Below are 22,713 nucleotides of genomic sequence, written 5' to 3' on the forward strand. Positions count from 1 at the left end.
CAAACAATCTTTGATGAAAAATTAACCCAAAACCTTTAAACTTTTCATATCAGAGTAAAATCAGACTAGACAATGAAACATTCCAAACGCTGATTCATCGATACTAAATTTTCTACTTTTATAAACGTCCGCTTGTTACGCCAGTGCCAAATCAAACAAGTATTGATGTTGAATTTCCATAACTGATCCGTCAGTGTTGAAAATTTTGTTCTTTAATCTGGTTGCTCAATATCTATTAACCGCTTTTCACAAATGTTAAGATAGGATTTGATTATTACCCATTTTTTGTGCAGACGAAAAGAGCGAGTGAACGTTTAATTGCTCTCAAACGAAGTTTGTAACAATTATATTAGTTCTGTGGCCTCTTTGATGCGATTTTTCCTAACTCTTTAACTTTTCTCAAAAACTGTATAAACCGGTAAAACCCGGAGCGACTTAAGTGGCTGAGCAGCTCTCTTGGATCTTGACGCCTTGCTATTCTCTAAGTATGCGATTCACTGAAACTGTCTTGAGACAATTTATTGATGTGAAGTGCAGTCCTTAATCTTAAAAGTTGGACCTCCCTCAGTCACCCCCCCCCCCACTCACCCCCTACCGAACACTCCCGCGTCTGCGCTCCTCCAACTGACGATTTTGGATTTTGACCCCTTTCTCGTCGAGTACTCCCAACCGCAACTCCCGTTATCCTCCTAATGCTAGCATCCTTAAGCCCCTGTTAAGCTTGTCTTATGCACAATTTACATTGGGTTGTTCTCTCAAGCTTCTTATATTCTTCTCAGTAATGTCAAAATTTTTTTTTTGTAATTTAATAGGTTCGGATATAGCCGAATAAGAACAAAAGTTACTACACATTTGAGTTAATATTACCTAGATGATTCCTTCTAATATGTTCCTTAAATTGATTTAGCAGAGAATAATACAAAAAAAATGGATCACTAAAGTCTTGTTATAGAAAACAACAGAAACTTTGCTTAAACGAGAGAGAGAGAGAGAGAGATAAAATGTTTCACATCTTTTTAATTGCTCTTGAACGAAGCTCATAGCAATTATTGTAAACGTGTTGGTCTTTTTTATCCAAATTTTTCGCTTCACCGTTTTGACTTTTCGAGTGACTTTTGCGCCCTTGAGTTTTTGCGTTTCGCTTGATCTAAAATTCTCTCTCAAACACCATTTCAAGCAGCTAAACTCAATCGGTGGCAATTTAATACTAAAAGTCAAATGTCAAATAAAAAGTGCGCTGAAAATGGTGCCATTTTTAATGGTGGTATATGTTAACCTCTAATGTGGTTATTTGAAGCCCACTATTGAACTTTTTAGTCCCATTTAGGCTCCCCCTCTCCCCGACTGAAGCAGGCTGCCATTGATTAGGGCTCCCACTAGTTGTTCGAGAGCAATTCCGACGGTTAGTCGCTGTTGTTTGTTTTTTAAACATTTCTCAACAACCTAAGAAAAGTTGATTTGATGGCTTCTAAATAAGAAACAGCTTGATTGACTGGAAATTTCCAAGAACTTAAGTATATTTCATTCGAATTGTGGAAAAAAATGATCAAGCGTTTCATTAAAAAAGAACAAGAAAACATAACGTTCTCAATTTTCTGTTAATGTTTATGCTAAACTCGATTATCACGTCGTTTAATTAATTTCGGCATTGATTAACAAAATTTTTGTAGATTTTTGAAAAATTGGAAAAGAAAACAGTAGCTACATGTACTACAAAACTAATTTAAACCAGCTCTCCAAAATTATTTTTATTACAGTGAAAAGTGTTTGTTGTTTCAGAAATAGCTTTCCTCTATTCTTTGTTTCAGCTTTTTAATTGCTCTCAAACGAAGTTTGTAGCAATTATATTAGTCCTGTTGGTCTTTTTTATGCGATTTTTCGCTTGACCGATTTTTCGTCTGACGCTTTTGACTTTCCGTCCTCAAAAACGGGATAAACAGGTAGCGCCCAGCGGGCATTAAGTGCTCTTAGAGCCTTTCAGCTCTGTTTCAGCTCAAACTGTTTTGGAGACTTATACTTATGGTGTGAAGGGCGGTTCTGAGAGGTTGAGAACCCCCCCCCCCCCCCCCCCGTTGACCCCCATCCCCACCGCGCTGTTGCCCCCCCCCCAACCCAGTGTGCCCCCCCCCCCAACCCAGTGTTGCCCCCATCAGCCCCCAGTGCACCCCCCCCCCCCCCCGTGGCTAGCTACTGACGAAGCCAACCGCTCGCCGGTCGTTTGAGAGCAATTCGCCCGACGTTAGTCGGTTATGTTTTACTTTTTGCGGTGGATTATTCTTTTGGACATCAATTTAGCACAAAAACTCGTTCGTATAGTGTGAAGTAAATGACAAGGCGAGTATATCAAATCGACTGTTGTGAAGATTTCGGCCGACTTTTCTTTTTTTAAAAGAAGATCCGAGTAAAAATGGCTCAAAAGAAATGTGCTTCAAGTTGTTTTTTAATAGAGAAGATTTTTCCCTCTCAGAAGAAAGAAAAGTTTTCAGCAAATTAGAGACGTAGTTTGAGACGCGATCCCTCCTATTGATCTCATGTTTGGTTGTCATAGCTCCTTGTCCATTTCAGCGGCTCGGTGAAACATAGCCATCGTCATGTCCCTGAGGCATGACCAGAGCTGCAAAAGACGGATTTTCGTAATAGGGTTTAATGTGAAGGAATCTGTAAATTAATCCTAAGTATGTTTTATTTTGAACTGATGATCAAGTTATCAAGGATAGAGAAGGGTAAATTATAAGTTGCTCTCAAATATTTTGAGATGAGGAATGTGTTCAATTTTTTTTCTACTAAACACGGCCCCCGACTCAATTGTTCATGAAACAAATCTACAAGATTTTAATTGAAAGAGTTACTAAGATATTCAGTGCAACCTCTAAGCTCTATTTCGATAAAAAAAAAGTAATGCCCGTTTTGCGCATTGCTTTTAGGGTTGTGGTTCTATTTTAGGACGAAGTCTGGTCTTGGATCACCGTTGGATGCTCCGGGTAATGTGTCGTATCGCGGACCCAGTTCACACAGCTATCGCGGCCTACAGCACCCTCGGAAATCGGGAAGCACGTACGATATGAGTGGTTTGGGAAACCATCCCTCAGGATACCCTGATCATCACGCACACTCTCTTCAGCAACAACCGCTTGAATTAACTCAGCATGAGAAGGCTGAAAAACAGCTACTTATTGAGCAAAACATGAAGTTGGCACAAGAACTTAAGTTCCTAAAGTAAGTATTTTTATAGCATGCTTGAAGTGAGTTTTCAAACATTGGAGGTTTTGAAAAAGTACAGTTATTTGAACGACCTTCTTGACCAAAACGGACGCTTTCTGATCAATCATTGACGCGATTCAAAAGCGGTGAAAAACTTAAGTAATAATAAATCACACCTACAAACAATTAACCTTAATCTAAGAACGCGATATCTAAATTCTTAAGCCTGGTGTATATTTACTTACTTGTGTTCCAGAGCCCAGTACGCCAATGAAATTGGCCATAGTCCTGAATACGGCCTATCTGCTACATCGCAACGTGCAGTGTATCCCGTACAATTACCACAAACACCCTCACACCATCCTGTAGGCAGCGGATCGATGCTGAGTGGGAGCAGTGGCCATACTATGGGAAGTTGGGGACACAAATTGAACTCGAGCTTTTCGAACTTCCCTCCGGATCACAACACCTTCATGGCATCAATTGGCAACAATCCAGCTATGGCTGCAGTCCATCCACACTTGGGCTATCAACACCCTGCACAACCTATTCATCCGATGAATGTAGTGGGGCCTCAGTCACACCTCAACTATGCATTTGATGGCACAACTGCTCACCACGGCAATTACAATGCGTAAGTACTTGGTCATGCTGTATTCGGAAGTGTTCTGATCTGAACTTTACAAAGATTGGAGGAGCGGGATTGGAGATGTTTTAAGGTAGGTATAGAGATAAACAATTGCGGTTTATCGTGACGTGCGAATAATTTGTGGAGGCAGGGCAGTTCATTAATGACTATTTGAAAGCAACGATGGCGTTAAGTATTTTACAGTCAATGGCACGTCATAACTGGTTAGTGCTTGAGATACCCCCCCGGGTTTGCAAGTTAGAAAAAGGCATTCTTCAACTGTTGTTAAATTATATGCTGTGAAGCCATGAATCAGCGTTAAGGGTACCTGGGTGATTATTTGCGTTGATTCTAGCAGAATAGATTCGGTGTTATTAAGCGATTTGGAGTGAAGGGATAATGAGCTTGACCTGATTTTAGTCAACTGATGGGTAATGCCCCTTATCATGGGTTTCCTACGGTAGCCGGCACAGTTGGAGGAATGCGAACATCTCCCATGGGAAGTCAGAGCATGCTCTCAATGGAGGAACGCCACAATCAGCAACATTTGTCTGGATCCCATTCGTTCCTCACAATTGAGGCAGGAAACAGAAGGGGTGCTGAAGATCACGCACCTTCACACGAGGTCAGTAGTGAGAGCGAAGACGCGCAATCAGCAGCAGATCACGAGCAGGAGGATGACAGTGCATTTCATCAACTTCATCATTCTAATTTAGACGATGATTATGACAGTAGTGGACAAGTAAAACGCGGGGATAGTGCTCGTTATGGTTCAGAAACAGTGCCTAATCTAAGGAGTAACAGAGCTACTAGCAGAGGACGAAGAAGCTCGTACCGCAGTGGTTAGTAGCCGCATAAATTATCGGAAGTTTAAGGTAAAGAGGGTGTTATAAAAGTTCAGGGGAGTGTGGATAGTGTGTTACTTAATAGAATTCACCCTCTTGCCAATACGTTGGGATTACGGCAAAGTTGACTGCTTTTTAGATGTGGATACCCTAGAAGCTCCGTTTGGAGTTGCAGAACTAGTCAACGTACAGACGGGAAACAATTTAAGTAACCCAGTAACTTCTTTGAGCAGAAGGCATTCGGAGAGAGACCGAGAGTTTGTCTCTACTGGCATTGTGTCATCGCCAATGGCCGAGCGGCGAGCTGGTGTTGCTAGCAGAAATTCAATTAATCAAACAATCAGTGCTGCTAATTACCAGCAATCGCTTCCAAGGTAAATGCAGAAACAGTAGTGTGATTCGTTAGCCCTCGCATTAGCACCACAAGTACAGACAGGACTTTTTGAATCATGTAGCTTTTATTTTGGCCAGATATTATGAAGACTTTTGGACAAGCAAAGTTTCAGGACATTCAAAAGTTAACTTTTTGCGTCTTTGCAATATTTAGGGAAAATCATAGGAGCGACTCAAAGGTATGCAGGCCATTAGTTATTTGTCGCATTTCACCGAATTTTTCATAGATACAGGGGAGATGAACAGGACGTGAGTGAAAGGGTGAATAGTAGAACTAGTGAGAGAGGTGGGGGGACTGGGGTGCCCCCATGTGGAGTTGCTCTCATCATCGGAGAAGAGGGAGACGAGATGAAAGTAAGTCTGTTGAAATTTTAATTGCTCTTAAACAAAGTTTGTGGCAATTGTGTCATGTGGTCTTTTTAATGCGATTTTTCGCTCGTCCGATGTTTCGTTTGGCCCTTTTAACTTTTTGCCTCAAAAACGGGATAAACATGTAAAGCCAATTTTTAATGCCATTTTTTGAGTGACCGTTCTTTCGTCTGACGCATTTGATTTCTTTCCTCAAAAACTGGATAAACAGGTAGCGCCGTGTCGTTTCAGAGCGATTCGCCTGACGTTAGTCGGTTATGTTCTACACATTTGGTTATTTCAGTAAGTTTGTGATGACATGTTTTTAATAGCCGCCCTCATCTTTTCAGCCGGCTTCTATAGCGCTCCTATTTTTTACAATTCAAAGAATTTGAATTGTATTGGGGCGCTGTGTTTTTAAGATGTGTTCACACATTTTTCAATGACTTTGATCTTTCAAAACGGGATAAACAGGTAAAGGCCAGCGGGCATTAAGTTTCATTAGAGGCCCAAAGTGGGCTTTAGTAGTCCTTCAAGTGCTTAGAGTGGTGCAGCTGCTGGGATGGCGTAAATTTAATGTTAGAAGGTCATTTTTACGAGTTTTTGGGCTCAAAATGGTGCAATTTTTCATGTTTTTGATTTTTTTTTTCAGTTTTAATTGATTAGTCTTAGGTTGAAGTTTTTAAAAGTTGATGAAGGCCTTTTGCGGGACAAAATTACTTGTTATGACCATTTAATGAGCTTTATGTTTTGGTACTACAAACACAAACACGCAAAATGATACTAATTTTTGCAATTTTTTTCATTTTTTGTCATTTTTTGAGTTTTTCCTGCTTCAGGGACCCGTTAATCTCCTTTAAGGTTTGATAATAGGGTACTGCATAATTTTTGGTAGCAATATTGGTAGCACTGTATAGTTTCTAGTAATAATGGAGCGCTTTTCAGTATTTTAATGTCTCGAATTTTATCAATTTTTTGATAAAATCTGCTAATTTTTTTTAAAGTTTCCTAAAGTTTTTGTCAATTTTTGATATTTGTCCATTCTCAAGTGCAAGGAAACCTATTCCACGGTCTGATAAAAAGTTACTGCATGGTTGTTAGTTTCAATGGATTTGTCTTTAACAATTTAGCCTTTCGAATTTTAAAAATTTTTTGATAAATTTTCAATTTTCCAGTTTTTTTTCAAAACATTTGTCTTTTATTCAGTTTTCGTTGCCCCAGTAGCTAGACAACTTCATGCAGGGTTTTATAGTATGTTGTTAAGTAGTTATTAGGGTGCAATTGAATGGTTTTCAACATTTTATTAGCACGAATTTTTATTCTTCGAAATCTGAATTTTCTAAAAATTAATGCCTATCGAACTTAGGGCCAATGAATTTTAGAGCCAATGAATTTTAGAGCCAGTGAATTTCTTAAGGCTTGGAATTGGGTTACTGGATAGCCTATAGAGACACAGAAATGATTCTGAAGATATTAGTGTCACAGTTTTTAGCAACATTTAAAATCTACAATTGATTTCATTTTTAAAAAAATTGGTCATATTCGAGTTAATCGATCTTCAATGGCCAATGAATTTTTTTCAGGTCTTGCAGAGATAATACTGGACCGATTTCAAAAATAAAAATTGGTATTAAACGAATTTTTGAAGAAGGTAAATTTTAAAGGATCAAATTTTGCCTTAGGGGTAAAAGCTTCAAGAGTTTTAGCAATGAGTATATTTTTGTTTAGTTTGTTTGACTGTTTTAGTTTCTCAATTTTTTGAGATGATTTTGTTTTTGTTTTGGCTGGCATAGTTCAATTGATCTGCTGGTCAGGTAGAATACTTCTAAGTTTGCGATTCAATTCTTTGAATTTTGTTTCAGGATTTGTCCTGCTATGTATTTTTTTTTTACTTCAAACTTTTTTTCCGCTTTACCCATTTTGCCCGTTTTTCGACATTTTGCGTGAAATCTTTTTGACTTCTCTAGGCTAGTTTCACTCTTCTGTGATTCTGCTCACAGTGCTTTTAAACAGCAGCTGTTCAGCTAAGCAATTCAAAATGAAGAGAGTCAGTATAAAAAAAATCAAAGTCGGAAATAGAAACGGGATAAACCCATAAAGCCCATTTTTAGATACCCGGTACTTGAACTTTGTTCTCATAAGTTTTAGCTACTATCTATAATGCTTATTGGTATTGATACTGGACCCTGTAGCCTGTCACTGAGAGACAGGATTATGTTCAATTACGAAATGACATCAAAATAAATCGCACTTAAAAATGCGTTTTTTACAAAAATCAATTTTTGTTGATTTTTTCTTTTCTTTCAATCCCAATAGAATTATGGGAATCAACGGTGGCTATTTTCCGGCAATCTTCCGGGTATATGAAAAATAGTTCTGTCACTCTGTGCATAGATTTTCGGATTAATTTGTCAACGTGTGGTACAGCGTGAATCAAAAAGCAGCGAGGAGTTTTAGTTGGCTGGTCTTCTAATTACATTCCAGCGACTTTGCTGGTTATAGTTTTGTGAGTCGTGACAAATTGTTTTCAAGTGCGCTTGGGTGTTTTGTGGTCGCTCAATGAATAAGCAGGAACTGTTTATTAAAGTGTTTTTAATTGCTCTCAAACAAAGTTTGTAGCAATTGTATTGGTCCTGTCGGTTTTTTGAGGGCGGTTCTTAGAGGTTGAAGACACCCCCACCGTTGACCCCCTCCCCCCACTTCGCCGTTGCCCCGACCCTAGTGTTGCCCAACCACCACCTTCTCCCCCCATCAGCCCCCGTTCCCCCTTTACAATTTTTGCCATTTTTTTTTAATTTTTTGATATTTATAGTCATTGTTGATAGCCGCACAGCGATAGCTGGGGCTATTATAGGCCTTCTCTTGGTTATTTTTATTTCGTCGTCATGATTTTTGTTACGAACATATGACGTCACAGCCACTTTTTGTTCATTCGTTTATGCAATTTCAACTGAATTGCATGTGTGACGTCATTTTTCGCTCTTAGTGGAGCGAGTTTTTTTTGTTCATGCGCGTGATTAAATTTTTGGTCACACTTGACTTACCTCACTCTCAAAAATGACTTCCTCAATTTGAAATTGACTTTTTTACTTTAATTCAAGGAGATAAGGTCAAATGGGTGTGTGTCACTCTAAATGAAGGTTATTTGAGATCAGCTAATAGAGGCAGCTATAACTTATACAGATTTTGAATCAAAATATAACAGATCAGCCTTCAATGAAAAGACGAATTTTTTTGGTCTGTCTATTTTACTGTTTTTTTAAGACTGCCGATCTACGAATCTATTGCGGCTGTTTTCTGGCAATATGCCAGCTATGTTTCAGGTTTTTTGAACCTCAAGGCTCAGAAAACCCCCGTTAGGGTTAGATAATAAGTTAATGGAAAATTTTTGTTGGTCATGGATTATTTTTCAACTTTGTAATATCACAAGTTTTAGCAATTTTTTTGATTTTGTCATTTTTTAGGTTTCTTTAGCCTCAAGAGCCACGGAACTTCCTCTAGGGTTTAATAATTTGTTACAGCACAGTTTATAGATGTAATTGAATCTTCATCAAGATTTAAATAACGCGAATTTTAGCATTTTTTTAAAAAATGTTTGCAATTTTTTACTGTTTTTGAATTTTTTCCGGCACCAGAGGCTCTGGGTTCTCCTCTAAGGTCTGATAATAAGCTTCTGCATAGTTTCCAGAGTTAATGGGATAGTGATCATCATTTTTTATTATCCGGTTCTAGTACTTTTTGGATAAAATTTAAGCTTTCCAAATTTTTGGAAAATTTTTTTGTTCCAATTGTATGGATCTTAATGAGCCTGTATTTCTCTATTTCAGGCTTGAAGCAGGGATACAGGATAGTCTCTTGAGACAATGAAATGGTTCTTTAGATATTAATATCTTGAATTTTCGCAAGATTTTGCAGAACTTTGGGACAAAAAATGGTTTTGAACTTTTTTTACTGCGAAGTTGAAAAAACTTTTTTGGATTTTGCCTTTTTCAGTTCTTTTTTCTATGATTTGTTTTATTAACTAGGCTAGAAAACTAGAAGTTGCAGAGTCGAATCCAATCATGGATAATATTCCTGTCTGTTTTTCTCTGTCGGTTAGGGGTTCCTTTCGTTTTTTTTGCTCACTTTTTATCTCTCACTCTATCTCTTTCTCTCTTTTTTTGTTGATGCCGCCCTTCAGCTGCTGTTATGTGGCGTAATGTCATCATATCTGATCTTCATTAACAATGAGTTATAGTAGAAATGTTTTTTAATCATAAACGATCTAACAGGCACTTTTTAGGAAATCATTGTTAATTGCTCTCAAACGCAACTTGTAGCAAATATATTAAACATGTTTGTCTCTTTTTTGCAATTTATTGCTTAACCAATTGTCCGTCTGACCAACTTGATTTTCGCCTTCAGAAACTGGATAAAGAGGTAGCGCACAGAGGTCACTAAACCGTGACTAGCTGCTGACGAAGCCAAGCGCTCGCCGGTCGTTTGAGAGCCATTCGCCCGACGTTAGTCGGTTTTGTTTAAAACAGTTAGTAGTTTATTTGCGTTTGTTAAACCCAAATATATCATACCACGAATAAACAATGATTTTGGAGTTACAGAATATAAAAATTTAGAAAATATTTTTATGACTTGCTTTCTCTCTGATAATACATGTCCTCTGTCGGTTGTTTCTCAAATTTAATGGTCTACTTGAGTTCTACTTTTAGCAGATGGTGCTTGGTTCAATTTTAATTGGAGTCAATTCCGGAGTCTTCCGACTGTTTTCTTCTGTGACTTTTCGTTCACGTGTTTCGTTTTACACAAGTGGCGCCGTTCTTTTTTGACTCCTGATTTACCTCACTCACTTTTTCAACAATGTATTTTAAGTTCTTTCATTCATTGAATTACTTAATGCAGTGAATACAGTTGCTCTTAGAAGATCAAAATCAAAAACGGTTTTCGCCGATGAAGTCCGGTCACCAAGTCATAAGTGCATTATGTTATCCAATTTCAATAGATATTGCTGGCTGGAATTGTTATTTAGCTGAATAATTTTTAGTTTAGGAGCTGAATTGAGTCTCTTTTAAGAAGCTAACCGAAATTTCACCCCAAACTAGAAAACTTGCTGACACTTAGAAAAAATTGCAGTCAATTTTTATCCATTCATATCTGTTTCAATTCTGATGTGCTTTGAGTGCGTTAACGTCGTCTATTCTCCCCGCAATTTGACGGCTATACGTTTGAGTGATTTTTTTTGCCCATGATTTTTTTGTTTTTCGTAATCAAGATTCTCTCACATTCACAAGTGTCAGCAGACCACTAGAATTCAGCTGAAAAGATCGCAGGAATTGGTATAATTTTTCACTCTTTGTTAGCGCTTGTAGTGCTATATAACAAACTTCATGATGTCACTTAAAGCCCCATTTTGTGAATTTATTTACTCATCCCTCGCCCGACGGAAGCAGTTATTGAATGAAAACTTTTTTTGCATATTCTTTTGCCAATAGTTGATTTGTCAAAAAGTTCACGGTCTCTTCTCTTATTTCATCGGTTTTTCTCATCTGATTTGGTTTTGCTGTTAGTTATTCTTTTCACAATGATTAATGCAATCAATCATTGTAGGAAGTTAGTTTTGTTAATTTTGCCGTTCGCTTGGGCCGAAGTGAATATCTTATTCGAGTCGGTTCCTTAGTCTCCCGGCTATGCCTTTTAATTAGTTTTATTGAAGCGGTTAATGAGACCAGTGAAAAGTGGATTAAAGGTTGAAGAAAATTTAGAATCTATTATTTTAAATGCGCAATGGTTAAGAGCGCTCCTATCTTCACATGCTTTAACGATCCTTAAACATGCAGCCTACTCCACCATGCTCAAGCTCCCTATCTGGACAAGTTTTTTGCTCATTAAGAATGCAGCTTAACAAAAACAAGCGAGACAAAAGGGCAATGACCAAAAATTTGCGTTTGTAATCATTCAAATAGACAAAAGCAACAGGCTTCGGTAGCGCAAGGGATTAGACGTATGACTGTGAAGCGATGGGCGTGGGATCAGGCCGAGTAGGGGCGGAAATGGATGCTTAGTGTACTGGGGTAAAAGGTTTGGGATATGGATATCTTTTTCTTCTGTTCTTCATCTCTTTCCTTTTAATCGTTTTCTATATCTTCCTTTCGTTCTTTATTCACTCATTCGTTCTGCATTTCATTCTCTCCCTTTCGTCTATCTATCTATCTATCTATCTATCTATCTATCTATCTATCTATTATTTTAAAATTGAGTCGCACTTGAGCGCAATGGTTAACAGCGCTCCTATCTTCACATTCTTTAACAATCCTTAAACATACAGCCTACTCCACCATGCTCAAGCTCCCTATCTGGACAAGTTTTTTGCTCATTAAGAATGCAGCTTAACAAAAACAAGCGAGACAAAAGGGGCAATGACCAAAAATTTGCGTTTGTAATCATTCGAATAGACAAAAGCAACAGGCTTCGGTAGCGCAAGGGATTAGACGTATGACTGTGAAGCGATGGGCATGGGATCACGCCCGAGTAGGGGCTGAGATGGATGCTCAGTGTACTGGGGTATAAGTTTGGGATTTTTATCTTTTTCTGTTCCTCAGCTCTTTCCTTTTAATCGTTTTCTTTATCTTCCTTTCGTTCTTTATTCTCTTATTCGTTCTGCTATTTTTTCTCTCTTTCATCTATCTATCGATCAATTATTTTAAATTTCAAGTCGCACTTGAGCGCAATGGTTAACAGCGCTCCTATCTTCACATGCTGTAACGATCCCTAAACATGCAGCCTGCTCAACCTTGCTTAAGCTCCCGATCTGCACATATTTTTGTAATCATTCAGAACGCAGCTGAACAAAAACATGAGAGACAAAAGCCAATGAACAACAATTTGCTTATGTAGTCAGTTCAGTAGACAAAAGAAACAGGCGTCGTTAGCGCAAGGGATTAGACCTATGACTCTGAAGCGATGGACGTGTGTTCAATGCCGAGTAGGGGCGGAAATGGGTGCATAGTTTACTGGGGTAAAATTTTGAGATTTGGATATCTTTTTCTTCCGTTCTTCATCTCTTTCCTTTAAATCGTTTTCTCTATCTCCCTTTCGTTCTTTATTCTCTCATTCTCTCTGCATTTCATTTTCTCCCTTTCATCTGTGTTTTTATTAATTTCAATCCACGTTGCTCTTGAGCGGAATTGTTAACAGCGCTCCTGTCATCACATGCTTTAGCGATCCTTAAACAAGCTGCTTAAGCTCTTGATCTGCACATTTTTGTGTGCTCATTAAGAATGCAGCTTAGCAAAAACCAGCGAGAGAAAAGTAGCCAATGACCCAACATTTGCGTATGGTTCAATTCAATAGACAAAGGCAACAGTAGTCGGTGGCGCAAGGGAATAGACCTATGGCTGTGAATCGAGGAGCATGGGATCAAGCCCGAGCAGAGGCAGAAAACGATGCATTATGTACTGGCGTTTAAAAAATTGGGGTTTGGTTTTTTTCTTTCCTTCTTTATTTTCTTCTTCCTTTAGTTCTTTCTTCATTTCCTCATCTTTCTGCTTTTCATTCTCTCCATCTCATCTATCTTTTTTTTATGTTGAACAAAAGTTGCACTTGAGCGCAATTATTGACAGCGCTCCTATCTTCATGTTTTAATGGTCCATAAACATGAAGCCTACATGAACCTGCCTATGCTCCTGATCTGAGAGCGATCATGTTTCTGTCCATATTAGGAGTGCAGTTTAGAAAAAGCCAGCGGGAAAAAATAGCCAACGATAAAACTTTTGCGTATGTAATCAGTTCAATAGACAAATGCGACAGGCGTCGCTAATGCAAGGGATAAAATTCATGGCTGTGAAGCGAGGGGCATGAGTTCAAGCCCGATTAAGGGTTGAAAAGCATGTACTTGGTTTAAAAAATTGGTACTTGGTTGTCTTTTTATTCCTTTCTTCACTTCCTTCCTTTTATTCGTTAGTTTTACTTTGTTCTTCTTTATTCATTCATTCTTTCTGCATTAGAAAGTTCAATAGGCGTAAGCAAACGGCATACTTAGCGTAGAGGATAAGACCCATGACTGTTAAGCGAGGAGCAGGGGTTCGAAAACGGTGCTTAACTTCCTTGACCAAAACTTTGAGAAGTTGATTTTCTTTCTCTTTCGCTCCTTTTATTTCGTTTTTTTTTTCGTTTTTTTCTTTCCAATCCTCCTCTTTTCATTTTTTGGCTCCTAATCTGCTCATGTTTTGCGCTCATTAAGCTCGCCAAAACAGACGAGCCATAAAACCCCTTGACAAGAATTTTGCTGATTCAGAAATAGGAATAGACAATAGATAATAAACGCGCTTTGCCACCATGTATATGATCGTTATCTGCACAAGTTTTAGCGCTCCTTAAACATGCAACTCGGTAAAGCTGAAAATATCGCTTAACAGAAATTTACTGCTACATAGGGTAAAAGACAGACAAATACGCATCGGTAGCATATGGGTTACCACCTATGCCTGGTAAATGGGGAGCATATGGGTTCGAGCCTGAGTTGGCACGAAACATAAATCCAAATTTCTTTTAAACCTTCTATTCGGTTGAAAGATTTTTCTTGTGATGTGTGTTTGCGGGCCTGCTAGTATCTATTCATTCCATAAGAGGATAGGATTTTGGAATGAAAGTTTTTAGGATACAAAAGAACGCACTGAATGGGTCTTTTTTATCAGTTTAACTTTGAATCTTGTCTTGCTAAACATCGGGCAGAAGTTCTTCGGATATTTTAAATGCCTCAATGTGCAAAAAAGTTGAAGGTTGAAAACGTCGTATCTGCATTTTACAGCGTTTTTCATTTTCCCAGCAATTAATAAATCCATGTGGTAGTAATTGGCTTGTAGTAATAAACTAATAAATTCACACATATTTTGTTCGCATTATTCTCTGGAAAATATGATTTTTTAACAACTTTGTCTGACTATAAACTTTTTATTTTATAACTATAGCAAACTTTTTTATTCATATCGTACTAGCATCCTTCGAACTGCCATCTAAATAATTTTAAAAAAAGGTTTTGGAAGAGATTCTTAAGAAAATCTTAGATATTTTGCTTTTTTGGAGGGGATTTTCCGTATTAATGTCACCCAATGCGAGGGGACTATTTTTTAGAAACTTTTTCTTGTTCGTTTAAACTCACCCAATAAGCGGGGAGGTCAAAGTAGTGAAAAAGTTGTCAGAATCTTGAAAGTGACGATAATTGCTGGAAGATTGATTTTTTTTGTTAAAGAAGATGATAGGGAAAAGAGAAATGACTGAATATAAGTACATGGGGCATATGCATTTGAACTTGGATTTTGTTATTGGCACCAAGTTGTTAAACAGTATCAAGATTTTTGGCAATCTGTTATTTATGCGGTATTCTGAATTCGAAAATTAGTTGAGCTAATAAAATTAATGTAACCGAGGAACAGTACCCAAAACTATTTTGATTTTTCATTTTATCAAGTTTATTTGGATAAATAGTAACGATTATTCACTCCGCCTAAACTCCTCTCCGTATAATTTCTGGTGTTCTACTCTTGATCTGTCGTAGCTAATGGAGATAATTTGTTAAGTTCATACGATTGTTTTTGAGAAAGCGAGAAATTGAAGTGTGGAAGAAGCTTTCGTCAAGCGCGCGAAACTTTGTGCATGTTCAGCTTTTCAAATTTTTGTTGGGTTTTGTAGTTTTAATATCGGATATAATAATTTTGTCTTCGTACAGGTAGTCTTTTACAAGTTTTCCTAATTAATCTTGGTTGTAGGGTCTATATGAGGTTTTTTAGTTGAGGTTTCTAAATGAGGTTTCTAGTTTTTTAGAGATTCGTTTGGCCATTATTTGTTTCATTGCATTGATGGAAATAGAGAAAATGCCCATTGTGCAAAGAGTTTATATGGCTTATTGGTATAAAACAGGTTTTTTTTTGGGAAAAATAACGGATTAATGATACTGTTTGCAAGTTTTTTTGCCATTTTTTGCTCTGTCTTGTAGTTTTCGATTTCTTGCAATATGTTTTAAACAATTTTTTGGCGTAATAGCTGAAGCAGGCAGTTAATCGCGTGTTGAGCAAAGTTTAAAGTTGAGCAAAAAGTTCGGTTTTTTGTTCATACAAGTATTTTTAAGAGAGCGAGAAATTGAGGTGTAAAAAACTTTTCTGCAGTTGATCAAATATTTTAGTGCTTTTTGAGCTTTTTTCAGGCAGGTTTTCTCAATTTTTTTTCGGTTTAGTGGTTTCAATAGGCTATACAAAATTTTTTATGCTTGTTCAGATATTGTTTCAAATGGTTATTGTAATAATCCGAGTTTTATAGTATTCTTGTGAATTTTTGAGCTGCGAATTTTTAAGCTGATCGAGTTGTTCTTGTGACCATATTTGTTCATTGCATTGCCAGAAATGGACAAAAGGCCTATCGCTCAAAGAATATTTTTGAAAATGATTTTGATTTTTATGGTATATGAGCAGCTTGATGTTTTCTGGTCTGTACTTTCCATTTTAATTGTTAGTTATTATTTCAAGAGTTTTTATTACTCTTTATTTAGTTCAGTTGGTTTTTTCGGCTTATTTTTTCTTTTCGACTTCTTTTTGAGTTCTTTTTGAGTTTTTGATAGTCTTTTTGTAGGTGCCAGTTAAATAAAATGAACTTTTTTGACACAGACAATTTTTCAGGCTATAGATCTGTTCAAACAGTTTCATAATTTTTTAGTCAAATTGAAGTGGCTGTAGTGGTCACCCCGAAACAGGAAATAAATGGGGAGCAGAAAGGATTGTTTTTATGCAAGAGATAATTTTTTCATTCGTAGAGTCTGAAAAGTGTTTGAACGAAAATTTGCTTGTGAGCTATTGGTTTTTCGTTCACGTGCGTCAGTTGAGCTATGTTTAAACCGTTTTTGACCGGATTTTTAAATGAGTTCCTCATTCATTCTGTGCCCATTTTATGTATATTTCTGTTTGGTGAATGAAAATTTTTCGAATTTTTTATGTATAATTTTTGGATTGGTGAAAGAAAATTTTTCGAGTTTTTTTTGAATACCTAATTTTTATTGAGTTGCGTGAGTGACGTCGATTTTAGTCTTATTGGATTAAGTTTTTAACTTTTTTTGCGTAATTAATTTTTGGTCACATGTGACTCACCTCACTCTCAAAAATTACTCCACTTCAAAATGACTTTTCTTTGCTTTTATTCAGAGATAGGGTCAACTGAGTGTGTGTGTGTGTGTGTGTCACTCTAATTGAAGGTTACTGGAAAGCAGCTAATAATTTATACAAATTGTTAATCTACAGAGCAGTGAACTACATAGTCTTAATCAATTGAACATCTCGGCAATTAATGAATAAAAGAAAGTAGTTTTTTTTTGTTGCGTTTTTTTATCTCTTTGAGAAGTTAGATCTCTAATGCTATTGCTGCTTTTTTGGCTATCTAACTGCTACGTTTGTTCTTAGTGCTTTTTCTAGATAGAGAGAAAGAGAACGGTGGTGTGAAATTTTCTGTCAGCGAGCTAACTTTTTGTTTCCGTGTGGTAACAGCAGCCGTTGATCATCTTGTGAACTTTAAACTAATTTGAATGTTGTTTGAGTTAGCAATTTTTTGCGAGGTTTTTTGTTTTATTTCTTTTATTTAATAGACGGCTAATGCTCATGAGAATTTTAAGTTATCGAAGAATTGCAACTTTGCAGGCATAAAACTTATTTTTGTTGTAAAATATGACAAAACGTTGAGAAAAGTGTAATTGTTTTGTGTTTTTTGATTTTTTCTTAATTCCAGAACTAGGACAAACTTCGGTTTTAGCACCGAACTAGGCTGCTGTCGTATGGTGCGATCAATGAATTGTTTTCAGTTCGACGCGGTGGAAATTGTTGTTATATGTACTTGCCTTTCTAAATTGTTAAATTGCTCTCAAACGAAGTTTTTAGCAATTATTTTAGCCCTGTTGGTCTTTTTAATGCAATTTTTTGTCTGATCCATTTGACTTTTCGTCCTCAAAAACGGGATAAACAGGTAGCGCCCAGCGGGCATTAAGTTCTCTGAGAGTTTTTCAGCTCAATAGTCTCGAAGTGTGCGATTCACAGAAAGTGTTTTGTAGACTTATACTTATGTGTGAAGGGCGGCTCTTAGAGGATGACCCTACATCAGCTCCTCCCCCACCCTCACTTCACCCCGTCCAATCCCCACACCTGCACATCTTTCGGGTCGTAAGGTTGTCGTGCAGACAAAGACTCCCATCGTTGCGCCCTCCTCCTCCCCCGATGCACCCCTCCCCCGCTGCGCTTACCTCACACCCCTTCAATTAAGCTAAAGCTAGCGTCACTAAACCGTAGCTAGCTACTGACAAAGTCAACCGCTCACCGGTCGTTTGAGAGCAATTCCCCGACGTTAGTCATTTAAATTGAATGAAATTTAGTCGGTTTTTCTCATTTGTCTATCAGATGATAGTTGTGTCGAAGGATTGGTTTTTCTTGAAGATTACTCTTCTAATTGTTTACGGAACTCTTCCGGCTATGTTTTTTAGTTCGTTTTGCTTTTCTATCGCGATCTTTTATCGTGCTACCTCTCTTTATTATTTCAACTAAAATGAATTTGGAATTCTTTCTTCGAATTGATGCATATAGGTTCAAGTCCAGAAAGCGAAATCGAAAGAAACTGGATAAAAATTTAAAAACTGGGCATTAAGACTTATCTTTAAGTGTTTGATGCATTAAGTAATAGAAGATCCTTAGGTTATACTGCCAACTTATACTAATATTAAGCTTGTTGCTCTCCAGTTTAGAGGCTGAATGCATCATGTTAGAACACTTCCTGACGCTGAAAAATATTACTGTCGTCAATTTTCCTTTCTTTCTAACCGTTTCAGTCCCAACTGCAATTAGTGGAGCCAACGGTTCTTTCTGTTTATATGTCGGATATGTTATTTTTACGGCTCAAAGAAGAGTATGATGTATTTAATTGCTCTCAAACGTAGTTTGTAGCAATTATATTAGTCCTGTTGGTCTTTTTTGTGCGATTTTTCGCTGAACGATTTTTTGTCTGATCCATTTGACTTTTTGTTGTCAAAAGCGGGATAAACAGGTAGCCCCCGGAGGGCATTAAGTGCTCTTAGATCCTTTCAGCTCATTAGTCTCAAAAAATGCTATCCACAGAAACTTTTTTGGAGAAATACTTATGGTGTGAAGGGCGGTTTTTAGAAGTTGACCCCCACAGCCCCCACCCCGGTGCCCCCCCCCCCCGCTGCGCTCACCTCACACCCCTTCAATTGAGCGAAAGCTGGCCTCACTAAACCGTAGCTAGCTACTGATAAAGAAAACCGCTCGCGGGTTGTTTGAGAGCAATTCACTCCGACGTTAGTCGGTTATGTTTTTTGATCGGTTACTTCCATTTTTGGAGGATGCAGTCATGCTGCATGTGAATTAAGTGCTTATTTCAACTTAAAGTTAGTGATAGAGTTTACAGCTGTGTTTTTTAATACATCCTTCTGAGAGTGAAAAATAAGGTGTAAAGAGTTCTGGCGCGCGCAGCGAGCAATATTTTTTGATACTGTACAGTTTTCATAGTGGTTTTTTAGTTTCAACTAACATTTTTAGCCTGATGTTTGTCTCAATTATCTTAGGTAGTAGTATTACGTCTGGGATCTTTTTAGACCAATCAAATCAAAAATTAGACTTGAGCTTTTTTCTCATTTTAGTCCTCGTGGTTGCGTTTTATTAATTTTTGTATTTTCGAATTATAGCATTTGGAAAGTTCTGTGGATGACCATTGTTCTAGTTAACTTTTCTGTTTCTTCATTGTTGTTCATGTCCAAGAGTTGGATGGGTCATTAATCGAGCTGACGATTTTTCAAAGGGCTTGTCAGAAAAAATTTTAGTGGTGTACCGTCTTCACGGTTTGTAAGATTTTTTGGAAGAAAAATTGTTTTTTTTTCTTGCAACCGTGTTTTCTCGCGCAATGCACGAGAGCATCCTCTTGTCGAAAAATTAGCTCTTGCAAAAAAAACTTTTCCATCTTATCCATCTTGAAATTTTTCCATTTTACAGCTCTTCTCACAACTGGTTTCATCTCCTTGGATTTGTGAAGCAAATCATGAGAGACTTGATTCTCACAAACTGTTACTGGCGTTTCGTTTTTATTTTGTTTTGATAGCCTTTATTGTTGAGAACTAGAGAGAGGATTTTTTGATACATTTTTGCTCGCTGAATGTGCAACGAACGTGGTAATTTGTTTATTTTTTGAAATCATTTATTCTAAGTTAGAGACCCTTCACGACTGTCGCTTGAGAGCAATTTCGGCATGTGTTGTTGAAGTTTATTGTTTGTGTAGTTGGTGGATTACGAGACGAAGAAAAAGGTGATGCTGACGAAGAGGATGGAGAGATTGAAGGCAGAACAAAAGAGCAGAGAGGAAGCCATGAGGGCAGAAAAGGAGAAACTCAAAGAGCATCAGAGGTCAGTAGTATTTTAGTTCATCAGCTGTTTCCAATTACAACAGCTGGTACTTGCTGGGTATATTTATTGTTTTTAGTGGCCATCAAACGAATTTTTGTTTATTTCGTCTGAGTAATTTGACTCTTTCCTTGTGAGTTCATTTTAACGTAATTTGACTCTTTTTCCTTGTGAGTTGATTTTAACGTATCTCATTGCTCTCACTTTTTGAGATACTCTATCTTAAAGTACTCTGCAATCAAAACCGTCTTTATTTGAGCCTTTGCCCTTATTAGTTGCTCTCAAGTAAAATTTGTTCAATTATATCAATTCTGCTGGTCTTTTTAATAGCCGCACAGCGATAGCTGGGGCTATTATTGGCCTTCTCTTGGTTTCTACAATTCAAAGAATTTGAATTGTATTGGGGCGCTGTCTTTTTACGATTCGAAGAGGAGTATTGGAGAAGTCCTTTTTTTAATCAATTTTATTGGAGTGATTTTTGAAGCGGGAAATGAAACGCGTGAAAAAATTGGAGTGATTTTGGCGCTGAACAAAAGTGAAGAGCGGAGCAAAAAGAGAGTGGTTTTTGTTCATACCGCTGTTTTTGAGAGAGCGAGAAATTGATGTGTGAAAAAATTTTCTAAGCGAGCGAAATTTTTTTGTTCACATGCGGCATTTTAAAGCAGTTTTTTTTTCATTTCTTTTTGTTAAGAGGTTTGGTTATGATTTTGTTTTAATTTTAGGCTGGTTTCGGTAGTGGTATGAAGGTTTCTGGAAATTCATATGAATTTTATGATAATTCGGAGGTTTTTAATGTATTTGGCAGATTTTCGGGCTAATTTTTGCGTTTTTTTTGACGATTATTTTGTTTTACTGACTCAAATGGGTATTGATGAAACCCCTTCTACTTGAGCAATTTTACGATAAAATTTGGTTACAGTTTTGTGGGTAAGAATCATTTTTTTGTTGAGAAATATGACAAAAAAATGGCGAAAATTGGAACTATATTTCTTAATTTTTTGCAGTTTTTCGTTTTTTTTCTGTTTTTAGCTAAATTTCTTTGCCTATTATGACTTGCCTATTGTTTTGCGAGCATCTGGATAGCATATTGGCTGAAGGGGATTTTTCTTTGGATTTATATGTTTTTGAAATATTAAAAATTTAGTAACTTTTTCCAATTTTTCAGTGAAAGTTGTTTTTAAGAGCTTTTTTTCATAATTTAAGCCTAATGTAATTTTTCAAAATTCACATAAGTGGATTTTGTAAGTACTAGTTGGTTTCATGAAAATATTTTGGCAGAGATAGTTTTTTTCGGGATCTCAATTTATAACAAAAATTGATCAGATTTTTTATCATATTTTAACAGATTTGATTTTATTGTTTTTACTTCTTTGTTTCATGACTTTGTTTCAAGATAATCATAAATTAGTGAGGGCATTGTTTGATGAGTAGTTGGATGGCGTTTAAATGGATTTTCACTTCGAATCGTTTCCGGAATTCTTTCGGCTATGTTTTTTTTTAAGATCTGTTCACACATTTTCATGATTTTTGAAGTCAAATTGGAGTGGTGATTTTGGTCACGCCGAAACAGGAAATGGAGCGAAAAAGCGAGTGGTTTTGCGGCGTGAAATTTTTTCGCTCGAATTTTAAAGTAGAGTGAGAAAATGGTGTTTGAACAAAAATTCGCTTTCTCGCTAGTGGTTTTTTGTTCATATGCGGCAATTTCACTTTGATTTACTGTTTTTTCGATTTTTTGGATCGGGTTTTCTAAATTTTCTTCCCAATCCATTAATAGCTCATTCTAGGCCTAGTTTTCTGTGTGAACCAAATTTTCATATCTCGTTAGTGGTGTTTTGTTCACATGCGGCCTTTTGACACCGTTTTTTTTTAAATTTTTTTATCTGATTTTTTTTTAGAAATGGTTTTCCCAATTCACTCATAGTGCCTTATAAGTTGTTTGTTGTTTAGTCAATGAAAATTTTTTGCGTTTTACGTCAGGACTTGTCCTGCTATGTTTTTTAATTTGAGTTCACACATTTTTCAATGACTTTGATCTTTCAAAACGGGATAAACAGGTAAAGGCCAGCGACTAATTTTTTTCAAGTTTTTGAAAATGTTTGTCGTTTTTTGAGTTTTTCTCGCCTCAGGGGCCATCGAATATCCTCTACGGTTTGATAATAGGGCACTGCATAGTTTTTAGTGACAAGGGATTGGTTTTCAACATTTTAATGTCTCGATTTTTATCCTTTTTTCGACAAAATATGCAATTTTCTGTAAGGTTTCCTAAAGTTTTTGTCAAATTTTGATATTTGTCTATTCTAAAGTGCAAAAAAACGATTCCACAGTCTGATAAAAAGTTACTACATGGTTATTATCAATGGATTTGTTTTTCAACAATTTAATCCTGCGAGTTTCAGAATTTTTTTGGTAGATTTTGCGATTTATTATCAAGTTTTTTAAAACATTTGTTTTATTCAGTTTTTCTTGCCTCAGTAGCCAGGTAATCTTATCCAGGGTTTGAATGTATGTTATTAATTACTTGCTTGGATGCAATTGAATGGTTTTCAGCTTTCCAATTGAACGATTTTCTATTTTTTGATATTTGGAATTTTTTCTAAAAATTATTGCCTATCGATCTTTTAGCCAAGGATTTTTTTAAGGCTTGGCATTGGGTTACTGGATACTCTCTAGAGAAGCAGAAATAATTTTGAAGATATTAATATCAAAATTTTTGGCAGCATTTCATTAAAATTTGCGAACAATTTCATTTTTTTCGGTCATTTTCGAGTTTATCGATCTTCAAGGGCCAATGAATTTTTTTCAGGTCTTGCATATATAATGCTGGGCCAATTTCAGAAACAAAAATTGGTTTTGAACATATTTTTGAAATAAG

At 36.7% G+C, this 22,713-nt stretch overlaps 1 protein-coding gene across 1 annotated transcript in view; it reads left to right on the forward strand.

Annotated features, from left to right (window-relative positions):
• LOC142334705 (uncharacterized) overlaps positions 1 to 22,713 on the forward strand; it is a 68,791-nt gene that overhangs the window by 33,516 nt on the left and 12,562 nt on the right. Inside the window, exons 7-12 of the mRNA XM_075382949.1 lie at positions 2,944 to 3,216; positions 3,458 to 3,835; positions 4,250 to 4,671; positions 4,814 to 5,048; positions 5,295 to 5,421; positions 19,720 to 19,844. Of these exons, the coding sequence (XP_075239064.1) occupies positions 2,944 to 3,216; positions 3,458 to 3,835; positions 4,250 to 4,671; positions 4,814 to 5,048; positions 5,295 to 5,421; positions 19,720 to 19,844 (1,560 nt within the window). The remainder of the gene's footprint in view (positions 1 to 2,943; positions 3,217 to 3,457; positions 3,836 to 4,249; positions 4,672 to 4,813; positions 5,049 to 5,294; positions 5,422 to 19,719; positions 19,845 to 22,713) is intronic.

This window comes from Convolutriloba macropyga, chromosome 2 (assembly GCF_964194025.1).
Source record: "Convolutriloba macropyga chromosome 2, txConMacr16.3, whole genome shotgun sequence".
Lineage (NCBI taxonomy): Eukaryota > Metazoa > Xenacoelomorpha > Acoela > Convolutidae > Convolutriloba > Convolutriloba macropyga.